The sequence below is a fragment of the Triturus cristatus genome, chromosome 7 (assembly GCF_964204655.1).
Source record: "Triturus cristatus chromosome 7, aTriCri1.1, whole genome shotgun sequence".
Taxonomy (NCBI): Eukaryota; Metazoa; Chordata; class Amphibia; order Caudata; family Salamandridae; genus Triturus; species Triturus cristatus.
In genome coordinates, this window is record NC_140590.1 from 1,072,538,447 (window position 1) to 1,072,566,146 (window position 27,700).

Below are 27,700 nucleotides of genomic sequence, written 5' to 3' on the forward strand. Positions count from 1 at the left end.
CATCAATTTTGGATTAAAGTTTGGCAGCAAATTAACAAAATAGTTCACACGCATATCCCCTTTTCCTTTTCTCATATTTTTCTAGGTAGTGCTGCGGAAGTTTGGTCTTCATCCACTTCCCTTAATCCCCTCATTATTGACTTACTCATTGCTGTTGCCTTTCAACAAATCACTAAGTCCTGGAAAAATGCTTCTAATGTCTCTTTTCAGGCCTGGTGGTATGGTGTTTGCTATAATCATAGGTTAGATAGAGCTTATGTTTACCCGATCACTTTGGCTATTAAACGTGATCTTTTGTGGCTTCCTGTTACCAATTTTTTAGATTTATCTGCTCAATCATTACCTTCTCATGTTCCAGCCATAGAAGAAGTTTCCAAACCTCCTTAAATTAAGGTATCTTAAATATTATTCTATTTTATATATGCTCTCAGTATATAGGTGAATTTGTGGCAGTGGGTTCACTATGATGTGCTGTCAAGAATTCCTGTCATACGAGGGGAGGAAAACGGTAACCGGCGAAAACGGACTACATCTCCCAGGATGCTTAGCGGTTGAGAGGTTATGTAAACAGGAGAGCTGTTACATAACTCAAGGGAAACACGCCCTTATGTAAACAGGAGAGCTGTTACATAACTCAAGGGAAACACGCCCTTATGTAAACAGGAGAGCTGTTACATAACTCAAGGAAACTCGCCCTTATGTAAACAGGAGAGCTGTTACATAACTCAAGGAAAACACTCCCTATAAAGGGAGGAACCGGGAGGTACAACGCTGTCGGATATTGTGTTCACACCGACGTACCTGCTTCGTGAAGAGCAGTGTTCCGGAGTGGTGCTCCAGTAAGGCAAGAACGGAGGTAGGTCGAGTCGTTACTCCCTGGGCCGTGTCTTGCCCCATCGTCACCTGTGAAGGACCCGGAAGCTCTACCGGTCAACCATTGAGCTTCGCTTTTTGACTCGGCTGAGTCCAAGCGCAGTGGCGCTTTTGCTGGTTGGAGTCGTAACTCCCAGCCCGACCAGAGACACAGGGACTGCCAGCTGTAACGCACACCAGGAGGTGTTTGCCGCGTTACAGACTCGGAAGTCCACAGGATCGATCGAGCGGCTGCTCTCGGTTCAGTCTTCTTGCTTGTGATTGGGGTATCGGTGACGCATCACCAGGAGGTGACTCCGCGTCCCGGTGCAGTCTGAGGAAGAGGTTGAGCGGCTGCTCCCTTCAGGTAGAGACCCCGGCTGGGTGTTTCCCTGACTCCTCGATTCTCCCCAACACTCTTCGTGCCCCTCACAGCCTACCGATTGGCATTGTCGGCCATTTCATTTCTGCCCTCTGTTGGCATACGCCGGGACCGGCGTATATGCAGAGGACGGTTAGGACCATCCGTGCTGTGGGCTGGTAACGTACTTAGCCTGGAGGATTCCAGTGACTATAACTTTTGTTTATTCTTTGTATTATATTTGCCTTCATTAAAACAACTAACCCTTCACTAGTGGTTGCGTCCTCATTGTCGTGTCTGTTAAACGATCCTGAGACGTTCAGGGCGTTACATGTGCCTTGTTTTATATTGTGTATAATACCTTTCTTTTTATTTTTATGGTATTATTATAGGATATACCTATAATTTCCTCTTTCTCTCCCTCCCCCCTTCTTCCCCTCTTTCTTCATTTCCTCTTTCTTTATTATATATAATCTATTTTCTATTTGTATTGCTTCTATATACTATGCTGTATTATTGATTGTAACTTCTGGTTATGTTTAATAAAAATTTCTTTAAAACTTAAAAAAAAAAGGCAAAAAACATTACTCCAACCGAATCCACAATGCAGAGTATGGTAATAGCCTTTTTTATAAAATACTCACAGAATTCCATAATCCAAAATGCAAAGAGGCTACCAAACTCAAAAATGTTGTAACAACCTGGCAGATCATAAGACAACTAAAGCAAACATGTTGGATTCTGTTTTTTAACAACTAAAAAAATAACAGCCCCATCCCATTTCCTACAAAACTCCCCAGGGACAGACAAGCACACCCTCTATGCTTCTTCAAAGAACTATCACCAAGTTAATTTCTGGATCGTGTCAAAGCGAGCACACCAGCAGGCTGCCTCTCTGACCCTAGTCTACCTCGAGTCTTCAAAAACATTGTACTGTCAACGTCTGCAGCCGACCACGACAGAACACTCACCAACAACTCCTTAGCAACAGGAGTTTTCCAGAAGACTTAAAAAGGCATGCATGTAGCTGTAAAAATAACCTATCATGAACAATCAAGACCCCGTCAACTACAGACCCATAGCAAATGGACCATTCCACAGCAAACTTATGAAAGAGAAGCTTTCACACAGGTGTCACAATCCATTGAAGGTAGTTCCGTAACTTCTGACTTCCAAACTGGATTCAGTCCAGGACGAAGCCTTTTATCGACCCTTATCTCTATCTGGAATGACCTTAAAAACACAGCAGACCAGAACGGGGTTGCTGCCCTTCTTCTCTTGGACCTTTTTGCAGCCTTTGGCACTGTGGATCATGACTAAGGCTACCGGTTTTCCGTTTAAACGGATTTTTATTTATAAATGCAGACAGAAAACGTTTTGTCCTTCGTCTGTATTTATAAATAAAAACGGAAAAATACTGCCAAAGGGCTTTAGCTCAGGGTTGCCTGATCTGATGCATAGAATGCAGGCTGCTCTCTGCACATGAAAGGCGCGCCCTACTTAGAGGGCGGACTCTTAGCACAGCATTTGGCACTCTCCCTTCATAGGTCATTACTCAGGACCCCTGGGGGGAGCCTAGGATAGTCATCCCCATCCAGCATGCTCTCACTGCTAGGCAGAGGCACAATAAAAATTTCGGGGGGGTGGGGGGGGCTAATTCTTCCGGCCGAAGGGGTGAAGAAAACAACAAAGCCTTACTAACTAATGAAGTGATGGTCTTTCAAAGACCTGTGAAGTACCTGGGTGCGGCTGTGTGCGCCCGGGAAGCGTCTCAGCCCTGGCAGACAGCAGACACACACGACAGGGGGGCGGGGGGGTGGGGGAGCTGGCTATGCGCGCCTGCGTAGGAGAGATAAGATCGGAGAGACATGGTGACTGCAGTGAAGGAGACCAAGGTTAAAGGGTACGGAAAGAGAAGTGAGGGCGGGTAACGGCTGAGGGTAAAGACACGGGGTGAGTACCGGGAAGAGATGAGAGACGGTGTAATGGGAAGGGTAGAGAGTAAATGGGAGGCGCTGGTTCCAGCAGAGGCAGTGAAGAGGGCACAGCCAGCAGAATCCAGAGCCCGCACGCTCGCTACAGTGCCTCAGCTGTACCCTGCTCAGTACTGTATGTTACCTTTGCTAGGCCAGTACATGCTGTGGACTCGGAGCCGCAGGGAGGGGTGAGGGGCCGAGGACTCGTGTCAATGGCACATTAGGTACTCGGTGATGTGGCGCCCCCGTGACTCCTATCTGGCCGCTTTAGGGGTCGAAGAGCCTCTCTGGAGAGGGGCCTTTTTGACATCCTGGCGCACAGATGGGGGGATGCTTGTCTCTTGGTCATTTGGAGCATGTTTGTGCCCCTGGTGGCCCCCCCCCCGACTTCCAGAGGCTTTCATCCACTCTCAGCCTTACACCCCACTTCTCCTTGCGTTCCCTCACTTCACTCATGCACAGCTGGCACAAACATGGTCTTACAGCTTCTAGTCACAGCAAAGAGTCCTAGTACTAAATGGGCATGGAGTCTGATGGCCAGTGTCAGCTATTGGCATACGTAAACAATGTGATGAACCGACCCTGTCGGGCAGTGTGAGATGCTGTCACTGATAGACAGCATGAGGGACTGGCAATTGGGGGCATGTGAGGATCTCCCCAAGTGGGCAGTATGAAGAACGGGTAGTGGGGGCAAAATGTGTAGTTGCAAGTGATGGGCAGTTTAAGAAGCTGCCACAATGAAGTTTGTGAGAAAGAGGCTGTGGGGTTCAGAATAGTAAAGTTACACTGGTGAACAGTGTTAGAATGTGGCACTGTTGGGCAATGTGAAGAACTGGGGTGGGCAGTGTGAATATTTGGCACTGGTGGCTAGGGTGAGGAAAAGACAGTGATGTGGGGGAGAGCGGGGGGGCTGAGGCCAGTTGAGCCCAATGGGTGTTGCGCGCCTCCTTCCGGGGGAAGACTGTTTCCGATGCAGACACAAAGCATTTTGCACCCTCCTCCCTTCAAAAATATGAACAGACACCTTGCGTTTTAGCAAGTTATAAATAGATATTTATCATAGCGTAAACTGGAAAATTATCTCCTCCGTTTAAAAAAAAAAATAGAAGAAAAATCTGTCAAAATAATTCCTATGTAGGCCTAAATAATCCCAGGGAAATTGTTCTGCAATGAGAAAAAAGAATGGGTTGCTCCCTCAAAAACACAGCTTGACATTGGACCTCTGTCTTTGAAGGCACATCAAATGTGACAAGAGAAGAGCAGGATTTAAAGGTCCCTAGGTTGTACAGCCCGCAGTAAAGGTTTCCTCATGCAAGTTACACAAGGTCTGTTTAGGCCTATGTTCTCTTTAAATTATTTTGGCAAAGTTTTCAGATGAATATATTGTGTTTACTTAATTTGATATATATATACATATACCTAAACCTATTACAACTGAGTGCAAGTGTGCAGTGCCTATTTAAATAAATGTGGAAAAATACTGGCTGCGTCTTCTTTTGCTTGCGACAAAAATAAATGTGGATAAATACAGATAAAATGACCAAAAAATAAATATGGATAAATACAGACGGAAATGTCAAAAAAATAAATACCATAAAACCGGGAGCCCTAATCATGACACATTAATACAAAGAATTGAGGAAGCCGGAATAGATGGCACAGCTGTTGCTTGGATCACATTGTACCTATACAATGGAACAAATATTATACATACGCCTTCTTTCTTTTTTAAACCATACAGCATTAAAGCAGGAATCCCTCTAGACTCCATCATCTCACCCATGCTTTTCAACATCTATCTGAAGTCATTACTAGATTTGATCAATGGTTTTGACTTCTGTGGCTAGAATTATGTAGAGGACACACAGATTCTTCTGAAATTTAAATTGTAAAATCCAAAAGGACATTGGTACATCAAAAATGTTCAATTGACCAATGGATGACATAGAGCCACCTCAAATGAAATACCTCCAAACTGAAATACTCACCTGTTGTGACTGGAAAACCTATGACCCTCTCAGCCCCTGGCCGGGTGATCTAGGACCACTGCCAAAAATATTTAAGAAGGTAAGAAATTACCATGGACTCCAAAGTGTCAATTAATGCACATATAGACAAGGTAGCCAAATCAAGCGTTCTCTCTATGAAAACAGTGCACAGCATCTTCCTGCACCCAAGATTCCCTCACAAGGTTCAAGCTACCATATTGCTTGTCCTATCAAAACTGTATTTTACTAATGGTCTAAATCAAGGCTCACCGCTGTCAAATTTGACATTACAGAGAATTCAAAATGCTGTCGCTAGACAACTCCTACATGTAAAGTCAAAAGCACATATCTCCTCTGCCTTTAGGGCCCTACACCGGTTACCAGTTGCCAGAACAAAACAGTATACTGAGGCACGACCAATGATGCTTCTCATGATATACAGATGAAGTTGTTGTTATCTAAATTTGACTATACTTCCTGTTCTAAGCAAAATCATTCCAATAAGGAGAAAAATGAATAAAATGAATATTACACAACAAGATAAGTGTACCAGACATTGTCATAATTGCTGCTTCTGCGTGCATATAGGTGCATACATAGACATCTCTGCCTGCTACTAAAACTTTAAGAAATGTCTTGCACAAAATTAGCATACTTCACCACAGGCTTAATGTGCACAGCAGACCAAGTCCAAATTACTGCTTCTGTGCACATATCAGTATTTATGTAGAGCGGGTTTATGTAGCCAATATAAATATATATATAGCATTTATAAATTAACTCTCTTTTCATCCATCTTTCAACCTTTTTGCTTTCCCTCCTCTCTCTGCCTCATCCCACACCTTTCTGACTACTATGAACCCCCAAACGCCCATCTCAATTTTTCCCCTGCTTTTTTAGCCATGTCACTCAACAAAAAAAGCACATACCAGCACTGCTTACAAAAATAACTTATTACTTCCCCTTTGGAATCCACTCCCCATCATTCTATCCCTACTCAGAACTCTTGTAAACTCACAAGAAATCAAGAGAACAAATCTAGCACAACTAAAGACCAAAGAAAAACAAGCATTGGCATAGCCAATAGGTCTCGCTTTTGGGACCTTATAAGTGTTTAGTCATGCAACAGTTGCATAACTAAATACTTATAAGGTCCCAAAAGCGAGACCTATTGGCTATGCCAATGCTTGTTTCTGTTTATTACTGCTCTGTAGTAATGGCGGCGCACGGGTGCCACCATTACTACATAGAAGTAATAAACAGGCTCACGGAGAACATCAAAGCGGCCGCAAAAGTGAAAGTGATCGCGATCAAACATCAAAGCGGCCGTGCGGCCGTGAAAGTAAGGCGCGCGCACCCGCGCACATGCACTGTAGCTCTAGGCTACAGTGGTAGCACTTTTTTGAGCCCTCACAAAATGTCTCGCCATACCAGCGCATGCGCTGGGTCAGGAGAGTCCTAAAAAAGGATTACTAACCCACTAATCATTAACCTCTAATCTTCGGTTTTGGAGTAGCGTGCAACTCACCAAAAAGCACTTCAACGCCTGCTAAGCGCTATATAAATACAATTTACATTTACAATTACATACTTATCCGAATTCAGTAAGTCACACAATGCAGCTCACGCAACATACATCTGATTTCCCTGTTCCCATAAAGCATTTAGCCTGCAACCGTTAAGACAGCAAAGTAGCCCGGGATGCACAACAGCAAGGAAAATGGAAATTACATGAAAGAATATATGAAATTATTGTTATTATGAAACATTAACAGAGCGCATGGCTACCAGAAGGCATCCCAGCGCTAGCAGTGTCGCAAACAGAACACAATAATGAGGAACTATGCAACATCACTCTTGCATTATAAATGTTATGCACAGACCTGCGTTTACAGTTCCGGATTAACAAATAGGCAAAGTAGAGACCGGCCTATGGGTCCACTCTTTTAAAGGGCGCATGACAGTGGATCAAAATAATATTGATTTGACCTTGAAAGAAAATTACATTCAAGCTTTCTTAAATATTGTTTCCAAAAGATAGAAAAAAATGAATCAACTCAAAGAAACGACAACTTTACATTAAATACTCTATAGAGAAAATACTGTATTAATGTAATGTACCCTATAACAACTTGAAGTACATACACCAGACTCATTAGATTCACATAACAATCTGACTCTTAAAAACTCATCTTCTGGAAGCTGCCAGTCTGTAAAAAAATATGGTGCACTGGGTATTAGGAGATAATTTACGAAGGTGGCCTTGAAATGTCCACTGCCTAGGGGCCTCCACAGTGTTAGTCTGGTACTCTGCGTTTAACACAGTTACTGGGTATGGCAATGGTGTCCAACACAGGTCCAGGACAGGTGGATTCGTGGATTATTTCCACAGTAACCCCTGCTTGGGAAAATATATTCAGTTCGTGTAAAGAGCATGTATGTTGAACTTGTGTGGCAACTTAGAACTTAGCATGTGTCCACTCTAACACCTAGACCCTTGGAGCGTTTTACAGACACGCCGTCTTCTAGGCCTCAACCAGAAGCAAAGATTGTACGGTCTGTACATGCCCTGTGTTTGCATTCACTTGGGACCCAGGAGTAGCCCTTCTTTGTTGGCTGTGGGGTTTCCAGCCTTCCACCCACGTCATCAGCTCCTCTTACAACAAATCCACCCTGGACCACTTGCCTAAAGAGGAGAGTGAGCTGAATGGAGGGTCCCTGTGCAATCAGCACTCCCTCCCCACACCTCCCAAAACAGAACCCTACTAGTGCACTTAGACACTGAGATTGCGGTTATTGTTGTATCAGGGAACAGGAAGCAAAAGCAAAGCAGGTTTGGCAACATCCTAGCAGCAGCCTGTTTTGTAGCTGAAGTGCTTAATTTAATGTTCCATAAAGAAAGTGAAATAAATGCATGGAATGTTCTGGCATGAACGCACTAACTAATCTCAGTAACCAACAACAGTGCCTCGTCAGGGATAGTAAGCGCTATATAAATGCTATTACAATTCGTTACTATGTACCACACAGGTCAGTAGAGAAATATGAAAAATCTAACTCAAAGAAAGCACGTCCAATCACGTGACATTCGGGAGGATGTAGCACCCTGTGTTGCCTGTATATGTCTACACTGCCCACCAGGGGCGTAACAAGGCCCCCTGCTGCACTGCCACATTCAAGTGGGCTGAATGGAGGCACCCTGAGGGGAAGCCCTCAGGGGGCCCCATTTAGCCCATGGCCAATGAACGTGAGAGAGATGAGATTCTCAGGGCCCCCATCACATTCTGCGGGGAGGGGGGGGGCATCATTTGAAACTGCGTCACTGTTACCCACACAATTAGAACAGCGCAACGTGTATAGCCTGTGCTCTTGCCCACACAATGTACCTGGTACAGTGCACAGAAAATACAAAGCCAGGCCTATGGCCTTTGTCAAGGATTGTCTATCCTTCCCCACTCGTGCTTCTGGAAGAACCACAATTCGATGGACTCGGTTTGAAACCCATCTACCAAGTTCGTGATCGTAAGTAGGAAGCGCCCTCTCTTGAGTTTCAACAACAAAACGCCGCGTACAGCCAGCGGTCTGCGACCTCTCCGCTCCAGCCGTCCTCTCACCTGGCAGGACCTGCTCCTGGAGACATGTCACCTGGGCCCTGGGGCTGCAGCTCTGTGGACTGGGCCGGCGGGGCTGGAGCCCGGGGTGCACTTCTGTGGAAGCCCGTGCCGCTTTATCTGTGGAGGGGAGCAGACGAGAGGAGAAAATATCACTGATGGGATGTGCATGGTTGTGCATTACATGACATGGGCTGGAATACTGACAGGCTGCCGCCTCTGAAAGGCAAGAGACTGACTTCCCCATACCTGCGCCATTTTTAGAATGTAAACAGACATCCAGTTCGGTTCCATCCAAGGCGGATTCTAAAAGGCCAGAGTGGAACCGTACACTTAACACGAGGTTCAGAGGACCCAGAAACCCATAACAAGAACGTTTGTGAAAGACTAGACTTCCTGGAAGGCCAGGAGCTCACCTGACATACATTAATATAGTCAACTTCTGGGTGTTTTTAATTCCCAGCACTATATAATTTGCTTTTAGTCCTATTGGAGTGTTTTGATAGCGCCAACATGCCATTTCTAGACACTTCTGAGAGCTGTATTATCCGGAAATCCTTAGGGCCTATGTGAAAGGTAAACAGTGATGGTGGAAGGATATTTAGATTGGGAGTGCTGGACAATAACAACGTATGAAAAGCATAGGGGCATTTGATAGCGTTTCTTTAAAAACACTAAATTAATGAGAGAAGAAAAACATCTGAAGGCTCCTTTACTGTTCCTTCTCCATCTAAACTTTTCAAGTTTTAGTGTCCATAAATTCAAATATATAACAATTTTAATCTAGGCCCAAGAAAGAAAAGGCCAACGAGCCCAATTATAATCTAATAAATAGACAGAAGCCGGAGTACATACTAGTTACAGCCCTATACAGTGATTTATAAACATTTGTAAAACACTTTTTAAAGCTAAACATTTTACAGAGGACACGGAAGCATTTGACTCCATTGTAAATAATAGTGTGTGTACCTCTTAACAAAATAATATTCTCATTACAGGATTTTTTCTAAAAAAACATTAATTTGGGGAAAATAAACAACCCGTTTACCACTGCCTGAACTGGGCAGAATAAAAGGTTCTTACTAGTGTTAGGATATGGTTATGTTTATCCCAGAAGTAAAACCTCCTGTAGATAAATGGATCACAAATGGCACATGATTATCCAACTATGAGAAATATGCTACGGGAATATTTGTTCCAAATGTGTTACAAATCGGATGTAAATGGAAGATTTTTGGACAATGATAACAATCAGATATGGGATCGTGTCACAAACTTGCAATATTGAAGGTCCAGGAAACAACTGATTCAGAAAAATAAATGATAAAAGGAAATTACGTAAGCCAGTCTCTGTTTTGCAAAGTTGGGCTTTGCAGTTCTCTTTTAGTACATTACCAAAGACTCAGTCTTGCTTCTAGGTTGGTTTTATATTTCATATTTAATGGATGTACATAATATCAACGAATTGAGCACTGCAAGGCATAAATAGCACTCTTAGAAATTCAAATAAGACACAATTTTCAGACTATTGACAGGGACACACCCTCATAGTTGACACAAGCATTACCCTTCTATACAGTAAACAAACACGCTGTTGAACAAGGCCTGGTAGATTTTTATTTTCCAATGTTCTACTTACAGAATTAAAGCTAGACATTTCTACAGTCATTTTGTCAAAGTCATGAATGGTCCATTACAGTGCAATATGCATTGTTTATGCACTGCTTGATTTTGCCGTTTTGTATTTTGCCCTTTTTGGAAAATGGATAGATTCATTTTTAAATCACAACGTGTTTTACTAGACTTGGTGCTTACGTCACATAAACCTACAGTTACAAAATCCCAATTGTGTGACTGATACAAAATATCAATGTGTTTTGGCCCTTATGGTCTCTTTGCGTGGTCTTCATCTGGAAACTGTTAGGACTAGTTGTTACCATATTCATTGTTGGAGGGAGCTTTATTTAAGGGTCAAGAGGGCAGGGGGCTGAGCACAGAGCTCTTGGAGCCTTCACGGAGTGATCGAGGGAGTGAGTTAGGTACAAAAGGGGCACCTTAATTTGACTAGGACTAGTTGTTACCATATTCATCATGAGAGTAACTAATATGAGAATAAATCCAGGCTCAGGTTGGAACAATCAACCAATAATCTATTGGTTATTTTCATGTCTTAATGGCATGCAGCACACTCTTCAAATGTGATTTTCAATCTTTTACTGTGATAGGAACTCTTGTCATAGGGCTCCAGACCCAGATCATCATTAATTGGATTCTCTAAATGTATTTGAACTTTTTCAAATAGCAACATTGTGTGTTAACTTTTGTTCGCCCCTTCAGAGTGTTTTATGTCACTTGTGAGAGTTTAAACCACTCTCTCCAAGTTACCACCTGCACCCAACCTTTACTGGAGTCACTGCTGGATTCATAGGTCTCCTATTTTTTAATATAGCATTATAGCCTGCTGCAGAGATCTATACTCATTGCTAAAGATCTTGAACCTGTGTCCTGGCCCAGATCTGAAGATGAGGGTTTATAATGAGGGAGAGGGCCTTAAACAACTGGTATAACAGGAGACTTAAGGCGTAAAAGGCTATAAGATCATTCCACCTACAGAGAGTAGAATGTTATGGAATAGAAAGGTAAAAACAGAAGGAAAAAACTGGAATATTGGAGCAGAAGGCTTATAACAGTCATCATTGGCCCTCAGTCATTCCTTGGCTTCAATTGAGCTCTCAGCATTCCAGTGCGACAATATACCTTCGATGATAGATTGTGCACCTCTAATTTTGCGCCATGTTGCTTGGAAGTCCAGTTTAGTCTCCTTCATGAGCAAAAATATACCCTTCACCTTGTGGGCTTATTTCTTTTTAGGTTTTTTTCAACAGCATGTCTAAATATTGCTATTGTTTAAAAAGTAGAAGTAGTGCTTTGCAATATTAAAATATACATTTTAGTTTCATAGTCAATCAAAGAATGAGCTCACGCTGAGGGGTATAGCTACTGGAGGGGGCTGTAGGCTCTGGGCCGAATGGCTCAACCTTCTTTTTGCTGCCTACGATCTGCCCCCACAGTATCCAAATCGCTCTTTTCAAGTCAGCGGGGCTACAACAACAGATAGCATCCATGCATATAAGGGATTGGCTTGTTGTTGTAAAGAAAACAACGCTATTTTATCGCAGCCGTTTATGCCTTCTATTGAAACAAAGTCTGAGTTTACTTCATTGTAGTTGACAGTAGTCCTCAATGACACAGCCACATGATGGTGTGCAAGCGTCAACGAGTAGGAGTGAAGTGCCACTACACTGGGTCAGTAATTGAGCACTATGTCAACTGTTAAATAAAGAAAGAAATACATAAGTGCCATGTGCAGCAAAAGTATCTCATCATCAGGGCCACTAGAATTATGTGATTTTGCATCAGCAGCATTTTTTCGCATAATGATAGATTTGCTGCTTAAGCCAGCATCTGCTGCATAATCTGCAGGTTTTCACCAAAAACATTTGGTTTCTAGCTCACACTGATCAAAAGTTACTAAAAACTAGGCGGCACATGTTGTCGCAAAGGAGGAGACCCATTGCAAAGGTTGAATAGTCCCCTTTCTGTTGCTTATTTCTGTATTTGGGAGATAAACTGGTATTAAAAGGGTGAAACCTTTTCCCAGACGGTGTTAAACTGTGTAAAATTCACAAAACAAGGTAGTAATACTATCACAAAATGTGCAGCATAGTTTGTTTTTCTTGCCGTATAACTTAGTCAACCCTGACGCATAATTTGGTCCTCCTGAGTCAGATAATTCCAGTGGCCCTGCTCAACACTTACAACAGCTTGAATAAACTCGCTACAAGAATAAACAAACAAGCATTGGCATAGCCAATAGGTCTCGCCTTTGGGACCTTATAAGTGTTTAGCCATGCAACAGTTAATGTTGTTGCAGCAAGGATATTGTGCTGCATAACTAAATACTTATAAGGTCCCAAAGGCGAGACCTATTGGCTTTGCCAATGCTTGTTACATTATGCTATGTTGTGTAGAAATCTTTTATCTGTGGTTCTCCTTTTGCCCTCTGATAGTAGTCTGGTCGTGCAGTTTTCGCTGTTAAGGGAGCCTGGGTTTCTATTAGTAGCGTCTCAGAACCATAGTGCTTATCAAACTCAATGCACTTTTAGGATCTCCATACAAACAAATTATAACAAATCATCTAAAAGTTAATTGCTTAAAACTCGAGGCACTGCTTCTACAAAACTACTCTCTAAAAAAGCTAGGTTAAGTATTAGAGGACTTCGAGTTAACTATTTTATTAACAAATTAGACATGTCAAATGTTCAAGAGTTGGTTGCTCACAGAAAGTGAAGTTAACCAGTTGATATATATTGTTTAGATCTCACTTAGATCTGAATTTCATTTAGGGAGTGGGGTCAGGAATGCTCTTTGGGATAGTACCAGATAGCGGTGTTCGTTTCACCTTCACATGACGGGTGAGCTTCTATTATCTTTGGAACCGTGCTGTTCTAAGGTAGCAACCGCAGCCAGAGAGCAGGCTGTCAATTGCTTTGATTGGTGAGTTTCTTAGGATATTGGGGAGTTTGTTCATTTTTTGGAGCTTGAGATAGCATAGGGCACAAAGTTTAATCAGTTTGCATAAGTGTCACACTTCTAACATGGGTAGTTGACAATTGCTGCACTGAGAGATTCTGGATAAATGGACTGCAATAAATTGTTGACCTTGGAGTGTCCAGACCTGGGTTCTAATCCTTACAATATCATCTGAGCAGAACATCTGTATGATTTTTGTCAACTCCCTTAAATTGCAAATGTGTGTAAAAACCCTTCTAAAGTGTTTAGGCTAGAACTGTTCCAGTTACACGTACCCCCTAACGCCCCGACCATACCCTTGTTTCAACAGATTCCCGAACACGATCCTGTCATGAGCATCATCTCATACTTGAGCCGGGGCTGGGCACTAGGATGTCTCTCTGTCAGGCACTCAGCAGAGGTATGAGTGAGGCGCTATTATAGAGCAAGACGCCCAGTGACTCTGGAACTTATCAAGAGCAGAACTCTAACTGAAGCTATTATCAAGAGCAGCGTGTTTAGTCACACTGGGTGTCAACAGAGTGTGAGCTTGTGCGACAAACCGTGCTAATCATAGCGACAAGTCTCTGACGAGTCTGGGTATTACCAAACACAGGTTTATTGGAGGCTCAAACTAGTATTAAGAGCAGAGATCAGAATTAGTCTGACTCATCAAGAGCAGAGCTTTGAATACATCCGGGCAGGTCTATGAATCTGGTAGCCATCCCTAGCAGAGCTCTTTGACGTTTGGGTATTATTGGTGATTTTGTAGTAACTTTGAGTATTATAGAGACATATGAATATCTAGTTGTCATCATTGGCAGAGCTCTTTATGTTTGGGTATTATGGTAGAAAGATTTAAATATGGGTGTTATCAGGAGCTGTGCTCAATGTTACCCTGCTTTTTAACAGGCGCAGAGTCTGACTTTTGTCATGAACAGAGCTCTGAGCGGGAATGGGTATTATAAAGAGTTCCACATGAGCCAGTGTATTATGAGAAGCAGTACTTCGACTGAAACCTGTTTTTTTATAGCAAAGATCTTAAGGTGTCTTGCAATATTAAAGAGCAAAGTTCTCGGTCTGATACTCCACCAAGCGCACTGTTTTCACAGACTCTGGATATTATGAATACTAATGTGATTATAGCGAATAAGAACAGCAATACAATATGCACTCACAGGGCTGAACCTTGCAAATACTGTCAATTTAAGCTGAGCCAAAAGAGAAAAACAAGCATTCGCAAATCTTATAGGTCTGCATTGACTTCCAAAGTTTGCTTTGCTAATGCGTGTTTCTCCATATTTTTTCTAAAACAGTGCTCAGGTGCTAATCCCTGACCCATGTGAAAAAAAATATACACAAACAAAGATTTTCTGGTCTCAAAATCACTACTTGCCATTGTAATCCCTAGCACTAAAAGGAACTTTGTGTGCAGATGTGTTCCTTGTGAAAGAGCAGAATGACGTCACTTGCATGTTGTTAAAAGAAATCAGATGTAAAGAAAAGGAATTGCCCAGCGTGAATCTGCCTGGGTGGCCGTATTGACGTCACGCACACCAGACAGGAACGAACTCTGCATGACCCCAAGCAATGTTATCAGCATATTAGCATTAGGAAATAACCTTCCTCTTAACTAAATAAGTTTCCATTGAAAAGCCTCAAATATTCCCTGCAATTTATTTAAGTGCTGGAGAGGGAGGGGGGCATTAATCGTTTTATCTTGTTCTGTACTCAAGGGGAGTTCTGTACCCGAATTTGTTCGTTCCTGGTGGCAGAAATTGCGTATACCGTTCCCAGGCTGCACTCAGACATGACCATGACGTACTGTTAAAAACCAGAAAAAAGAGCTGTGGTCATGAAGGATTGTGTTGAACCTTGAAGACTAAAAATAGCTCGCGCTGCAATGCCCGGCGCATGGCGATGAGAAAAAAGTGCCCGACGCCGAATGCCAAAGGACCGGGGCCTGGTGAAGCGGGGCAGACAGCGTGTCTCTGTGCTAGCCAGGACATCAGCGGCGGATTGCGGTGCAGGACTCTGCGGGCATCTACAGTGGGAGAGGATGAAGACCGGGGGATCTGGGTGCGGTGACTGAAGATTCAAGATGAGCTCAGTATAATGCTTCAAGCAATAAAATAATGCTTAAAATAAAAAGTAAATGGGCCCTGGAACAAAACACTCATGCACACTGACCAGGTCTGCAGGACGTCTCTTTATTTATTGCAAAGATCTCTCTTCAAGGCCCCCCTTGGTGCCAGGGGTCATTTGGGAAGGATCTGAGAACAGTGATGTTTTAACCCCAATGTTTCGCAGGCAACAATATGTTTTTTTTTTTAATATCTTGTGTGAGAGAAATTAATTTGAGGGAACTGTAATAAATACCACCATACATTGCTGTAGTTATATCACATTTCATCCGCAGAGCACTCTGGCTAACCAGAATTAGGATTCGGACATGTAATAATAAGCAAGCGCATGCGCCTCGCACTGAAAGGAGGCAGCAGGGGGAGAGGAGAGAGGAGGGGGCCTGCGCCGGTTTCGTGCTTTGCGGGGGCGAGCAGGGGCACCATATGTTTGCAAGTTAATTACAAACATATGGTGTCAAAGCTCGCTCCTGCAATGGAATCGCCAAACGTGCACGCGTTGCCATTGAAAGCAATGCAACTTGTGCACGTTTTTAGGGCGAAAAGCGAATCCATCCCAAAAAGTATTTTTCCTATCAGCGCATGTGCGCTGCGTAGGCGAGACTTAAAAAGAGAATTAATGGGAGCATCTATGCTGATTTCTTTAAAAGTGTGAAAGAACAGGAAACTATATTATACATTGCTAGATGGTTGGTGATACATTTTTCTCTACAGTTATTAATATAAAGTCTCTCCAGTACCCTTTTGCAATTGTTAGGAAACTTGTGTGGCAGAATGTCCATGTGATGCATTATCTTCACCTACAGACAAGGCCAATGTAATTATGCGACAGATTTTGAACAGTTGGGGGAGGAACCATCATCAAAGTTGGAGTCACAATTACTCTTAGGGTCTCCCTTCACTGATAAATGTTTGATTTTAAAACTTTATTTGATGCAGAGTTTGTGCTTCGGTTTCTAAGAAAATCACTAGCAAACTGCTTTATAAACACTTTGAGGGTGGTTGAATATGGCTTACAATATATTTTCAAGATATTTGCTATGTCGTCCCCCTCTGACATCCACCCAGACAGTATCGGCTCCTCGAGGGAGTGCTGCGGAGCGGTGTGGCGGGGGGTAGTAAACTACGGCATATGGCCAAACGGAGGCAAGTAAAGAAATAAATAAATAAATAAATAAAAAGAATTACATTGCGCACACTGCAATGCCAAATGGCGATGCAGCGTGCGCAATGTAATTAGTTTTATTTATTTATTTCTCTAGTTACCTCCGTTCGGACATATGCCGTAGTTTACTACCCCCCACACTGCCCCTCCCCCGCCCAGCCGCTCCGCAGCACTTCCTCGAGGATCCGCTACTGCCCCAGATGTTTTTGAAAAGTAGAAGCCAGTAGTGTTGTTTAAGCACATTTCTTTTGTCATTTTCTATTCGTACACCATTTATCAGCATACAATACATTTACTGTAAACGTATGATGGGATGCAAGATAACTGTTTTTCTGTTCTGGGCAAGTTGCCTCGGTCCCAGAGTCTCAAACACATAGAATGCAGAAAGTGTACAACGTGGTACTACGTGGTAACCCTAAATTCCAGTTAACATTAAGTGTTCTTGACTTTGATCTGCTTAGGCACTCCAAAAACCATAAATGCAATCCTGTTTGGAAAGATGTTGGCTGTAAAACAACACAAAGCACAGAAACTGAGCATAGGGTGTGAGTATACATGGTCGTCCCAGATCAAGGAATAGATACTTGAAACATACTTATGAATACTGGCAGCTGCAGGATACAAACTAAAGTGATCGCGATCAAACATCAAAGCGGCCGCGAAAGTGAAAGTAATCGCGATAAAGCGCGACGCGCGCACCCATGCACTGTGGTTCTAGGCTGGCCTGGTAGCACATTTTGGAGCCCTCACAAAATGTCTCGCCAGACCAGCGCATGCGCTGGGTCAGGCGAGACATAAAAAATGATCATGTGATGGCTTTAAGGCATAGTCTTCACTGCCTCTCCTTGTACCAAAGAATCAGGCCCTCTGCCTTACTCATAAAATTTGCTACAATGAAATCCGATTGGACTCCGATAACTACCTAAAGGACTGCTGACCACAGCGACTCCTGGATATCTCGGGTCATGTTCTTCTTCAGGCTCCCGGATAAATAAACCAGGCAGTGGGGGATGATCGTTTCACTTTCAGCACTCAAAGCTTTGGAATGAGCGCCAGTTCTCCCTAAAATAAATCAAAAATGATCTGGTCTTTTAAAAATGTAATCAAACCTTTCCTATTTAAAAAACTGCTGTGCTGGCCATTTCTCGTGCTCTCAGCAACGCTTGCTTTTGCACCAAAGTTGTAGGTTGACTGAGTTCCAAAAAGTTGTTTTTGACGTTTGGACCATATTCATGGCCACTGGAATTATGCAACTGTGCGGTCGCAGTGATTTTCGCATGATTATAGATTTACTACATTTGCCACATAATCCATCATCTGCTGCATAACCTGCAGATTTTCAAAAAAAAATGTTTCTAGCTCAAACTGTTCAAAAGTTACTAAAAATGCAGCAATACGTGGTGCCGCACACTGAACTGCCCTTTGCAAAGCTGAACTTGTGACCTTTTTATTGCTTATTGCTATATATTGGGTATTAACATGGTACTAATGAGGGGCAACCAATGCCCAGACAATGTTACCAAGTTTAAAATGACGAAATAATGAAGTAATACGGTTACAAAATATGCCACATTATGCTGCATAATTTGCCTTTTCTTGCTGTATAATCTACTCAACCCTGCTGCATAATTTGGCCTACTCCTGTCGCATAATTCCAGTGGCCCTGACTATAGTGCACATCTTGGGTGAGTTGCATGAGTTAGAACGACACGATAACAGCAAGGTGTGGCTAGTGCTGCTTCACGTAAGCATTTGGTGTAGTGGAGAGTAGGGGTGGGCGGAATTTGCGAAATTAACTTTCACAAATTATCGCGAAAATGTTTAAAATTATCGCAAACAAGCGGAAATATCGCGAAGATGCGGAAGTTTTTTTCCGGCATGTTCGCGAGATTTTCTGCATGGTTGCGGGTCGCCAACTTGCTCAAGTGGTTGCTTGCGGGCGCGGCCATCTTGTTTTGAGTTGTCTCGCGGTGCATGATCGCGAGAAGAAAGACGTGATCGCGCGACGCATGACGTCACTGCGGGTGCGAACTGTCGCGAGACAGCGCAAATGGCTAAAAACAATACAACATCTCATGGAGAACGCGACCGGATCAAGAAAACTTGTCGGCGAACGCAGGGATTCAGGTAAGGCGATCGCGCGCGAGAATGTATTATTTTACAGCGCGAGCAAGAAACAAATTATCGCCAAGCTGCGGAAACTGGAATTTTTGACATTTTCACGCTCTCCGCGGAACGCGAAAATGTCAAATTATCGCAATTTCCGCGAACGGAACGAAAGTTTCGCCCAGGCCTAGTGGAGAGGTGGAGAATGGGCATTGTGCGTGCAATCGACTATCAACGAGCTACGTAGTGTCCGCCCATTGAATGCAATGTTAAATCTCCAAGGAAATACAGCGCACAGGGACAGAGCACTTTTGCCATAGCAGCTATTTGTGGAGGAAGCTTATTGTTTGAATAGTGCAGGTTGTGTGGTACTCATTTTGTCAACCGTGGAAGGATGAATGGCTAAGTGGTTCAAACAGGATCTAAACCTGGGAACGTGGCATTAAACACTGATTCGTGGATACATTAGCCCACTGTGCTACCATCACCGGTTGTTCTGGTCTCTGCGTCGTCCCCTTCAGATTAATCGTTTTTTATGAATCAAAAACACATTGTATTTTTTGCAGCAGTTGCTCTGGCAGTTGTTGTCCTTTTTAGCGCTAAAAACTACACATTTCCATTAATTCCATGATACCTGTTTTATAACTCTGAGGAGGAAAGGTTGAGAAGGGCATCCTGGGATTCAGACCTATGGGTCACTGATGGATCACTGCAGTCAGAACAAAACTAGCACACAGATACAATCACACGCACCACTGAGAACAAGAGACTCTGATGGCAGAATTCACCACATCATGCCTTGTGTGATGAACCTCTTGAAAAAACCTACGGAGAGACGACAAACTACTCTCAACATTTCTTTTCCAATGTCATATTCTTTGTCTACTTCCAAAGACAAACATGTTTTTCACTTGTTTCTGTCTCGTCACTGTGTTGATTTATTTACAATTCTATGAGCGCTTGAGTTTCTGTCTTTGGCATTAAATAACATTATAAGCTGTAACTCGTCAGTGAACTGCCAAACATACTAAAAATTGGGATGTTTTGCTCTTTCTAGCCACACCTCTGACTCCGCCCACTGACCCAATCCTCGGAATATTCCCGCCCCCTGATGCTCCGCCCACAGTTCCCCTACTTTTTTTTCCCCACTTCGACCACTGGGTAGGACACGGAATTAAGGGCACCCATGCCGTTTTTATTTTTTTTGCCTTTCATCTCCTTTACATATGTTTATCTTACAGGTGTCTGACCATGTCGAGAGTGAGGCGCAGGAGGCACAGAAAGCAATGACACAATAAACGCGGGTTTAAGGATTTGAGAGGGCCGGAGGGTTACGTCACGTGAGGCGGACCTCCAGTCTGGCAGCCCAGCTGACGAGGAGGAGGCGGGGCTAAAGCCCTTTTAGTTCAATGGTTGATATAAAGTAAATGCTGCAAGTGGGAAGTTGACCCTTGACCTTTAAGGTGGGAAGGGTTTACTGGCGCATGCTGAGTACTGATGTCCTTCAGACGTGAAGGAGTGAGGAAAAGCCGCATTCCTGAGCTTGGAATGTAGCTCTGCCGGTTCGAGTCGAAGTACGGAATTTTACAAGCGCTCTTTCATAGCAACGAGGCGTTCAAATAAGTTAACTTGGAGATATACATAAGAACCTACCAATGAAGTTATATACTTCTACATATCTGCAAATCAGAACTATTAAAGTCTTTGTCTATAAAGTACCTCTTACGAGTGACGTATACGAATATTCTCTTTGGTAAGAAACGTTATTGGTCTATTTACGATTAGTCATCACAAATCAATCTGATGAGATTGCCTATCTATTGCAATGGTAATTGCCTTCTTATTACAATCAGAGGCTATATGAGTGCTTCTCAGATATAATGACATGCTTTGGGTTCATTTTTTGTGATTTAATTGTTGGATAAGAGATATTTAATCAATAATATAAAATCTGCTGTTTTTAATATTTGATATCATCTGAACATCCTATATATATTAAAATAATGTTGTGGTTTTGTCATGTGACTGCTCTATACATATTGGTCGGCAAAGAGGTTTTATCTGTATATAATTTTGACCTGTTTTGCTAACTCAACATTGTGTGTCTGTATTAAGTGTTTAATTTCTTTCTTTTTTTGTTCTTCTTTTTTGTTCAGTCTTGTGCCTTAAGATTTATATGTAATGTTTGTATATCTGTCATATCTTTACAGCCCTGAGGAAGTTCCCCTTTGGGAATGAAACGCGTTGGCTGGATTGCTTATATGTGATGTTTTCTTGAGAAAAGAGAATTATCAGAATAAAGAAGTTATTTTTTCTAACTATTGGTTTGGATTGAACTTCTTGAGCTGCGCACCCCCATGAATCAGAATTTCGCTTGACCTGGAGCACAGTGACGCTACTCAACGGCTGGCGCAGGGGTAGTTTTGCACAGCAAACTTCTAAATAGGCACTGGCACGAGGTGCTGCATAGGAGGTCCGCCGTTGTTGTTTTTTGAAAATTCGTTCAAATAAGACTTCTGCACAAAGCGAAATGCGGGGCCTAATAAACGCAAAAACATTTCAACATAATTTGATGTAGTGAACAATTCCACGCATCATGCGATACCTAAAATAGCCTGTAACCGTGCGCACAACTGCCACAAAGCGCTGCGATGCCATGCCAACGGCAGTTTGTGTGCTATAAGAGTGCTAGTTAACGATAACAACAAAAAAAAGTGTTCATTATTTTAGGAGACGTGCGTATTTTCCTCCCCCATTTGTCGATGAACTCTGAAGACGCAAATATACTAGACACCGCCCACCCCACCGCACCCACGTCATCATGTCAACTTCAGCAACCTGCTCTATGCTAATGGGCAATAACATACATGAATGTACCAGCCCATGCTGGGTGCGAAAACCTTCCCTAATATTGCACCTGGTTCGTCGTGGCACCCCCTGCTGTGGTAGGTACGGTCTGACTCCCTGCAAGAAAGAAGCCTGGGACCTCCTCTTCTTATGTGATGTCACCTGCGCGTGTACCCACGAGTCACTGCACCTGCATATGGCTGCTGAGGAAGCTATGGGTCGGAGGCCTTGGCGCAATTTGCTGACTACGAAAGCGTGATCGTCATCCCGGCTCCCACCTTCATTTGTGTGATCCTGAGCACACTATCTAAACTATCTGCACCTCAGTTTCCTCATCTGGCAAATACACCGGGTGCATTTAGACAGTGAGACCTACAGTATCAAGAACTATTAAAAACTAATTTTTTTACATTTTCATGTGTCGTGGTACGTGTCGTCATTAAGACTCACCTGGGCATCGCAGCAGTTTTCTCACCAGTGGGAGCCCCGCGCAGCATCCCATGTGTCGTCCTGCGCTCCCCCGTCCAGGGGCCGCGGGTGCTTCTTTCCAGCTCTGCCGAGAAATCGCAGAAGGCTCAGGGGCGAGCCGGTGAGCGCGCCCGGCGCCTGGCGCGGCCTTGCTGTGCACAATGCCACTATTGACCGTGGGCAGAGGGCTCGCATGGCAGCCAAGGAGGGAGCCTGGGGTGACTGGCGGACGGCACTGACAGCTCTGAGGCAAGACACCGGGCGTCGCCAGCTCGCACCTCGGCGGGCATTCCTGGCATTCTACGCCGTGGGGGCAGTCCGGGACCAAGTCGACTTGTTGCTAAGCACGCCCAAGCTGGCTCATTCCGCGCCTAACGCACGACCCACGGCCTGAAGAAACTGTCCGCCTCAGCAGATTCGAGAGCTGCCTGTGCTCTCCGGATAGCTCTGTGGGTTAATGTACCGACTGCTTTGATAGATCGGCCACCTGTTCACAATCACATGTTCGAATTCCGCTTGAGTGGCCTTTCGCTGAGAGCTGGATAAAAGGAGTACCATGAGGTTTCGCAATTAAATACCCCCTGCCGGTGCGCAGGCAAAGCTGCAATGGCGCTATGGCAGAGTACGTGATGTGGTCTGACTGTGATGGGTAAACAGGAAAGGAAAGTCAGGGAGGGGCAGCCGGACGAAGAGAGGACATTGCCAGCCCTTGGTGCGGGGCGGGCAGGTGTCAGAAGACGTGTTGCTGGTCTCCTGGTACAATCCCCAGCAAGGAATGCAAGTGCAGGCGCGCGGGCTGTTTGTGTGTAAACACTCTGCATGGGTCGCTTTGTTTTCATCACAAAGAAGCCAGTCAGCTGAACAATGCAGTTCACAAGGATCTCTCAGGCGGCCTCGTGCCACAAAGACCCGGTTTATACAGTCTGTTATTTTATTAACGTTCTGCTGCCTGCCGCTTATCTTTCTCACTATAAATGGACTACAAGTACCAGAATGCATATAGGCATTGCTTACTAAGCGCGGTTGACCGTAGAGTACCATCGGACTGGACAAAAAAAGGCCCGGGCACCAAAATAAAACACTTTTGTAAATCGAGCGACTCTGGGCTTTTTAAGACATCCTGTCTGAGTGGTGTCTGCGCAGTGGGGAACTGTAGGTATTTGTGTTTGCAAGGGCAATGTGCAATATTGGAGAAATGTGGCATGAAATGTAAATCTTCCTTCTATGTCAAAAGATTAAAACATTAACATATCCCTGATTTTCTACCCACAAAGTGCGATTGGGCCTCCGCGCTGCATGTCTTGAGGTAACAGCACCCGTAGCCTGCACAGTGCAGTTTTCTACTTCCGCCTAGTCGCTCTTTAAAAATGTTTGCAACTCCAGCCCACACCCAGCCACAAAACCGGCGCATACATAACAAGCATTTGCAATGCAATAGGTCTCCCATTTACGAAAGTTTCATAAACGCGACACCTATATTGCATTACAAATGCTAGTTTGTAAAAAATGCCAATGCGGAACTTTAATGATCTCGGCCGTGCCCCTTTCTTTAGTGGAGTTGTGTCTAAAAAAAGGGGGCGTGCCTACCATTAAAGTTAAAGCGCATTATGAGGCGCTTTTACAAAAAAAAAAAGAGTATTTTTTTAGCAACTTGACAAACAAATGTTTTTTTTGCTAAAAGCGCACCATATCGCGCTTTCACTTTTAAGGCAGCCACACCCCTTTCTTTAGACACAACTCGTCTAAGGAAAGGGACGCGGCCGACATTAAAGCATAAAGTGCGGCATGGGGCAATTAAAAAAAACAATAATTACATAAATGGTAAAAAAAAAAAAAACTATGCAGCCTCGTTTGGCGCAGCAAGTAAAGCAAAGGTACAGCCGCCACTATCAGAGTAGCATGTCGTGCTATGTAAAAAAAATGATAAAGCGTTGCTGCAGGCAGGAGAAAACCATTAAACGAAATAGTGCTCGGAGACAGTAATTAAAGCCTACCGAGCAACAACACATGTAAAAGGGGGTGTCCTCATGGGAGGTTACAAATGAAGACAAGGCGGTACTAGGGAGAGACTAACAAGCCTATTAACAAATCAGAAGCCAGCGTTTATGAAGGACAATGGCACAAGCCAATCAAAAGTATGGGCGGAGAGTGGGTAGGGCTTCAAGTATATACTCTAATACAGCATGCCTCTCACAGCAGCGCATGCGCTGTCCAGGCTCGACCTCAAGACCGACCCACATGCTGGCCTTCCAGACTGAGCAAACTGGCTCTGTCAGATTGCCCTGCAGGCCATTCCTACTGTGTCACATGATTTTCAGAGAAATGTTACTATGATGGATGAGTGGTTCATAAAGGGAGATTTCCGAATTGGCTAATGCCTTTGAAAACCTGGCAGGACTAAAAAGGGGCTCAGCTAATCATGCTGAGGGCTGGCATGTGACAGATTTATGCCCCATGCTGACAGTTATGTGAAGGCATCCCTTCTGAAAATACCTCCACTTCCCTAAGGACTAGTTCACGCTTAAGAATATAGGGGCCACATGTACAAACCCTTTTGCCGGTCGCAGATGGGCCGATTCACAGAATCGGCCAGTTTGCAAATTCAAAAAGTTTTTTTGGGGCATGTACAAAGCGCAAATAGAGATTTGGTTAATTGTTGCTGAATCATAATTTGCGTTTTGCGATTCGGTATTAGGTTGGGGCGTATACAGGGCGTCACTGCTTAATAGCAACTTGCAGTGCCATTGTTAGAAATGGGATTTCTGGTTGGCTAGGGGATGCGCCTAAGCCAGGCAGAAACCACCACTCTAGTCAGGGCAAGGGAGTTACATGCTGAAGATAACCCTTGCTCACCCACTTGGTAGCTAGGCACGAGCAGTCAGGCTTATCCCAGAGGCAATGTGTAAAGCGTTTGCGTAACACACACATACAACAGCAACACACTAGGCACACTACAAAAGAAACTCCACACAAGGTTATATAAAAAATAGCCTTTGTATTATTCAAGACACATTAGAATCATAATCACGCATATACACTGCTCCAACTGGCACTAGGCAATATTTACAGGGGATTATATACACAGGACAGGGCCAATCGGGCCACTGACAGAACCCTTAGAAAGCACTAGTAACAAGTGTAAAACACAACCAGTAACTACTGGTACAATACTGTACTTCGCATTATCACCTGCAACATAAACGCATTATGCCTGCATCAGCACATGGTGCATAAATCACTTTAGGCATAGAACACATTAGCATAAACACCAGAAGCAAAAACACCCTGGGTATAAATCACGTTAGGGGCTTGCGCCCTACCAATCATAAAACTGACCCCATGCCAACTGGCCTTTCTTTGGGCTCAAGGTGCCCTCTGTCCAGAATGTCAGGGCGTAAACTGTGGGCCTTTCAAGTAGCCCTAGGGCTGCAAAAGCAGCAAAAGCAAAGTGCGCAATGCGCTGGGGCAGAGAAGTGCATCTCACTCCATCATCAGAAAAGGAAAAATGCCCCATGTTGCAGCTGCCGCTAACTGGCGGGGCAGCTGAGGAGAAATGACCACTGGCACCAACTGTGCATGGTGAGCCCCACTCGGGGACTATCAACAACAAATTGTCCCCAACATTGCCGCTGCCCACTCTCTCTTGCAGTGAAGCTGTGGCAAAATTAGCCCAGGCACAGCTGTGCACTTGAAGCCAGACTCCGGGACTCCTAAATATCAAAGAAGAAATCGTCCTAGGCGCCCCGGTGCCTCCGGGAGCACCAACACTGTTTCCCTATTGAGCCCCACCCACCAGGACTCTTCCAGGGCTGCTCCGGGGCACCGCAATGCTCAATGGTAACCCCCTTCACCGGGGCTTGTCCTGCACAGGTCCCAGGCACCCATAATGTGCCTCGGCGGGCCTGCGCAACCGGGACCTCTCCTGACCAGCTCCTGACATCCACCTGCTTCCACCGCGCGATCTCTGCAGGCTTTCTTCCCCTTCTGCCAGTTGGGGGAAGGCTGGAAGGTAGCAAATGGAGCCCTCGAGGCTCTGTCGCCTCTCGCTCCTCTTTGGGGCTCCCGGCTTCCTGCTTTCACTGTGCGCCTCTTCCGGCCATGCCCACAAGCAGGCAAGGTTGCCTGTCTTCTGGGTCGGGCAGCGGAGGTTCCTCTCTTCTCGGTGGCAAAGTGCAGGGTGGGCTCCCGCCGTAAAATAAAACCAATGCAGAGTGGGCTCCCGCTCTTCACTCAAAACGCGGGGTGGGCACCTGCTCCATAAGTAACGGTACCGGCATGTAGGGTGGGCTCCCGCTAGACAAACCAAGGCACCAGCATGCGGGGTGGGCTCCCGCTTCTCTTCCAGCACTGCGGGGGAATCCCCACGTCGGGATTCCCTCTGACAATGTCGCAGCTCAGCACTCTCGAGCCCTCGTGCTCCTCTATCTCTGGCAAGGCTGGAGTCCTTCTCCTTGGGGATTCCAGCAATCAAGATATAGCGCTCACGAGGCGCTAGAGCAAAGTTTCAGGGGCACAAGGCTGGGCCCAGGCAGGCCAGCTCACAGGGCTCTTCAGCAGGGAAGCAGTCCCTCGTGGCGGTTCCTCCTGGGGCCCAGCAGCAGCAAGTCACCAAGAAGCACCAAAGCACAACATTTTCATGGGGTCACAGCCCCTATATTTATACAGCATTTTCTTTTGTCAGCCCTTGGCACAGGCCTTGGGGGAACCAGCCTGAGCTGGTTCTGTTTTTTTTTGGAGCACTCTGTTTACAGGGCTCCTCGTCCCTATTGTCAAGTGGAGGCTCGTCATCAGACACACCACAGGGGGGCGGAGCCAGCATTCACCCAGGCAGGGACAGACCTATTCAGGGTCAGGGGACTACTCCTCCCACTACTCCAAATGCAGATCCCCTATTCAGCCTAGCACTGACTCAACCTGCCCTCCCTGGAGCCACACACACCTCACCAGCCCTGGTCACTCCAAAGCCAGACATGCAATCTACATCAGGCAGGCAGACACATAGCACACAGAAATGCCAACTTCTAAAAGTGGCACTTCTAAAATAGGTATAATAAATCTACCCACACCATTGCGTAGCATTTATTATCACTATTCCAAACATACCAAATTTGATCACGCTGCTCCTCCCAGATCAGGAATTACCACTGAAACACTTATCAAGGAATCCCCAATGCATTCCTATGAGAGGGCAGCCTCACAGCAGTGAGAAACCAAAATGGCGGTTTGCCACTACCAGGACATGTCACACACTTAAGGTACATGTCCTACCTTTTACCTACTATACACCCTGCCCATAGGGCTAGCTAGGGCCTACCTTAGGGGTGACTGACATGTAGTAAAAGGGGGGTCACAGACGTGGCACACACTTTAGGTGCCATGTCACAGCGGCAGTAACACTGCGCACACAGCCCCTGCAATGGCGGAGGCCTGGGATAGGTTTGAAAGGCTACTTTGGTGGGTGGCTCAATCAGCGCTGCAAGCTCACCAGCAGTATTTATTTTACCAGCCCCGGGTATATGAGATACCACTTTACAAGGGACTGACAGGTAAATTAAATATGCCAAACAGGTGTAGACCAATCTTTACCATATTTATCACAGAGAGCACATACAC

At 44.6% G+C, this 27,700-nt stretch overlaps 1 protein-coding gene across 5 annotated transcripts in view; it reads right to left on the reverse strand.

Annotated features, from left to right (window-relative positions):
• SH3TC2 (SH3 domain and tetratricopeptide repeats 2) overlaps positions 1 to 27,700 on the reverse strand; it is a 257,065-nt gene that overhangs the window by 195,886 nt on the left and 33,479 nt on the right. For 4 of the 5 annotated variants that reach the window (XM_085618160.1, XM_085618159.1, XM_085618157.1 and 1 more), the window contains exon 2: positions 8,792 to 8,908. In XM_085618160.1, coding sequence (XP_085474286.1) covers positions 8,792 to 8,908 — 117 coding nt within the window. Of the gene's footprint in view, positions 1 to 8,791; positions 8,909 to 22,069; positions 22,406 to 27,700 lie in introns of those variants that run through there. The other variant, XM_085618161.1, reaches the window with a different exon arrangement.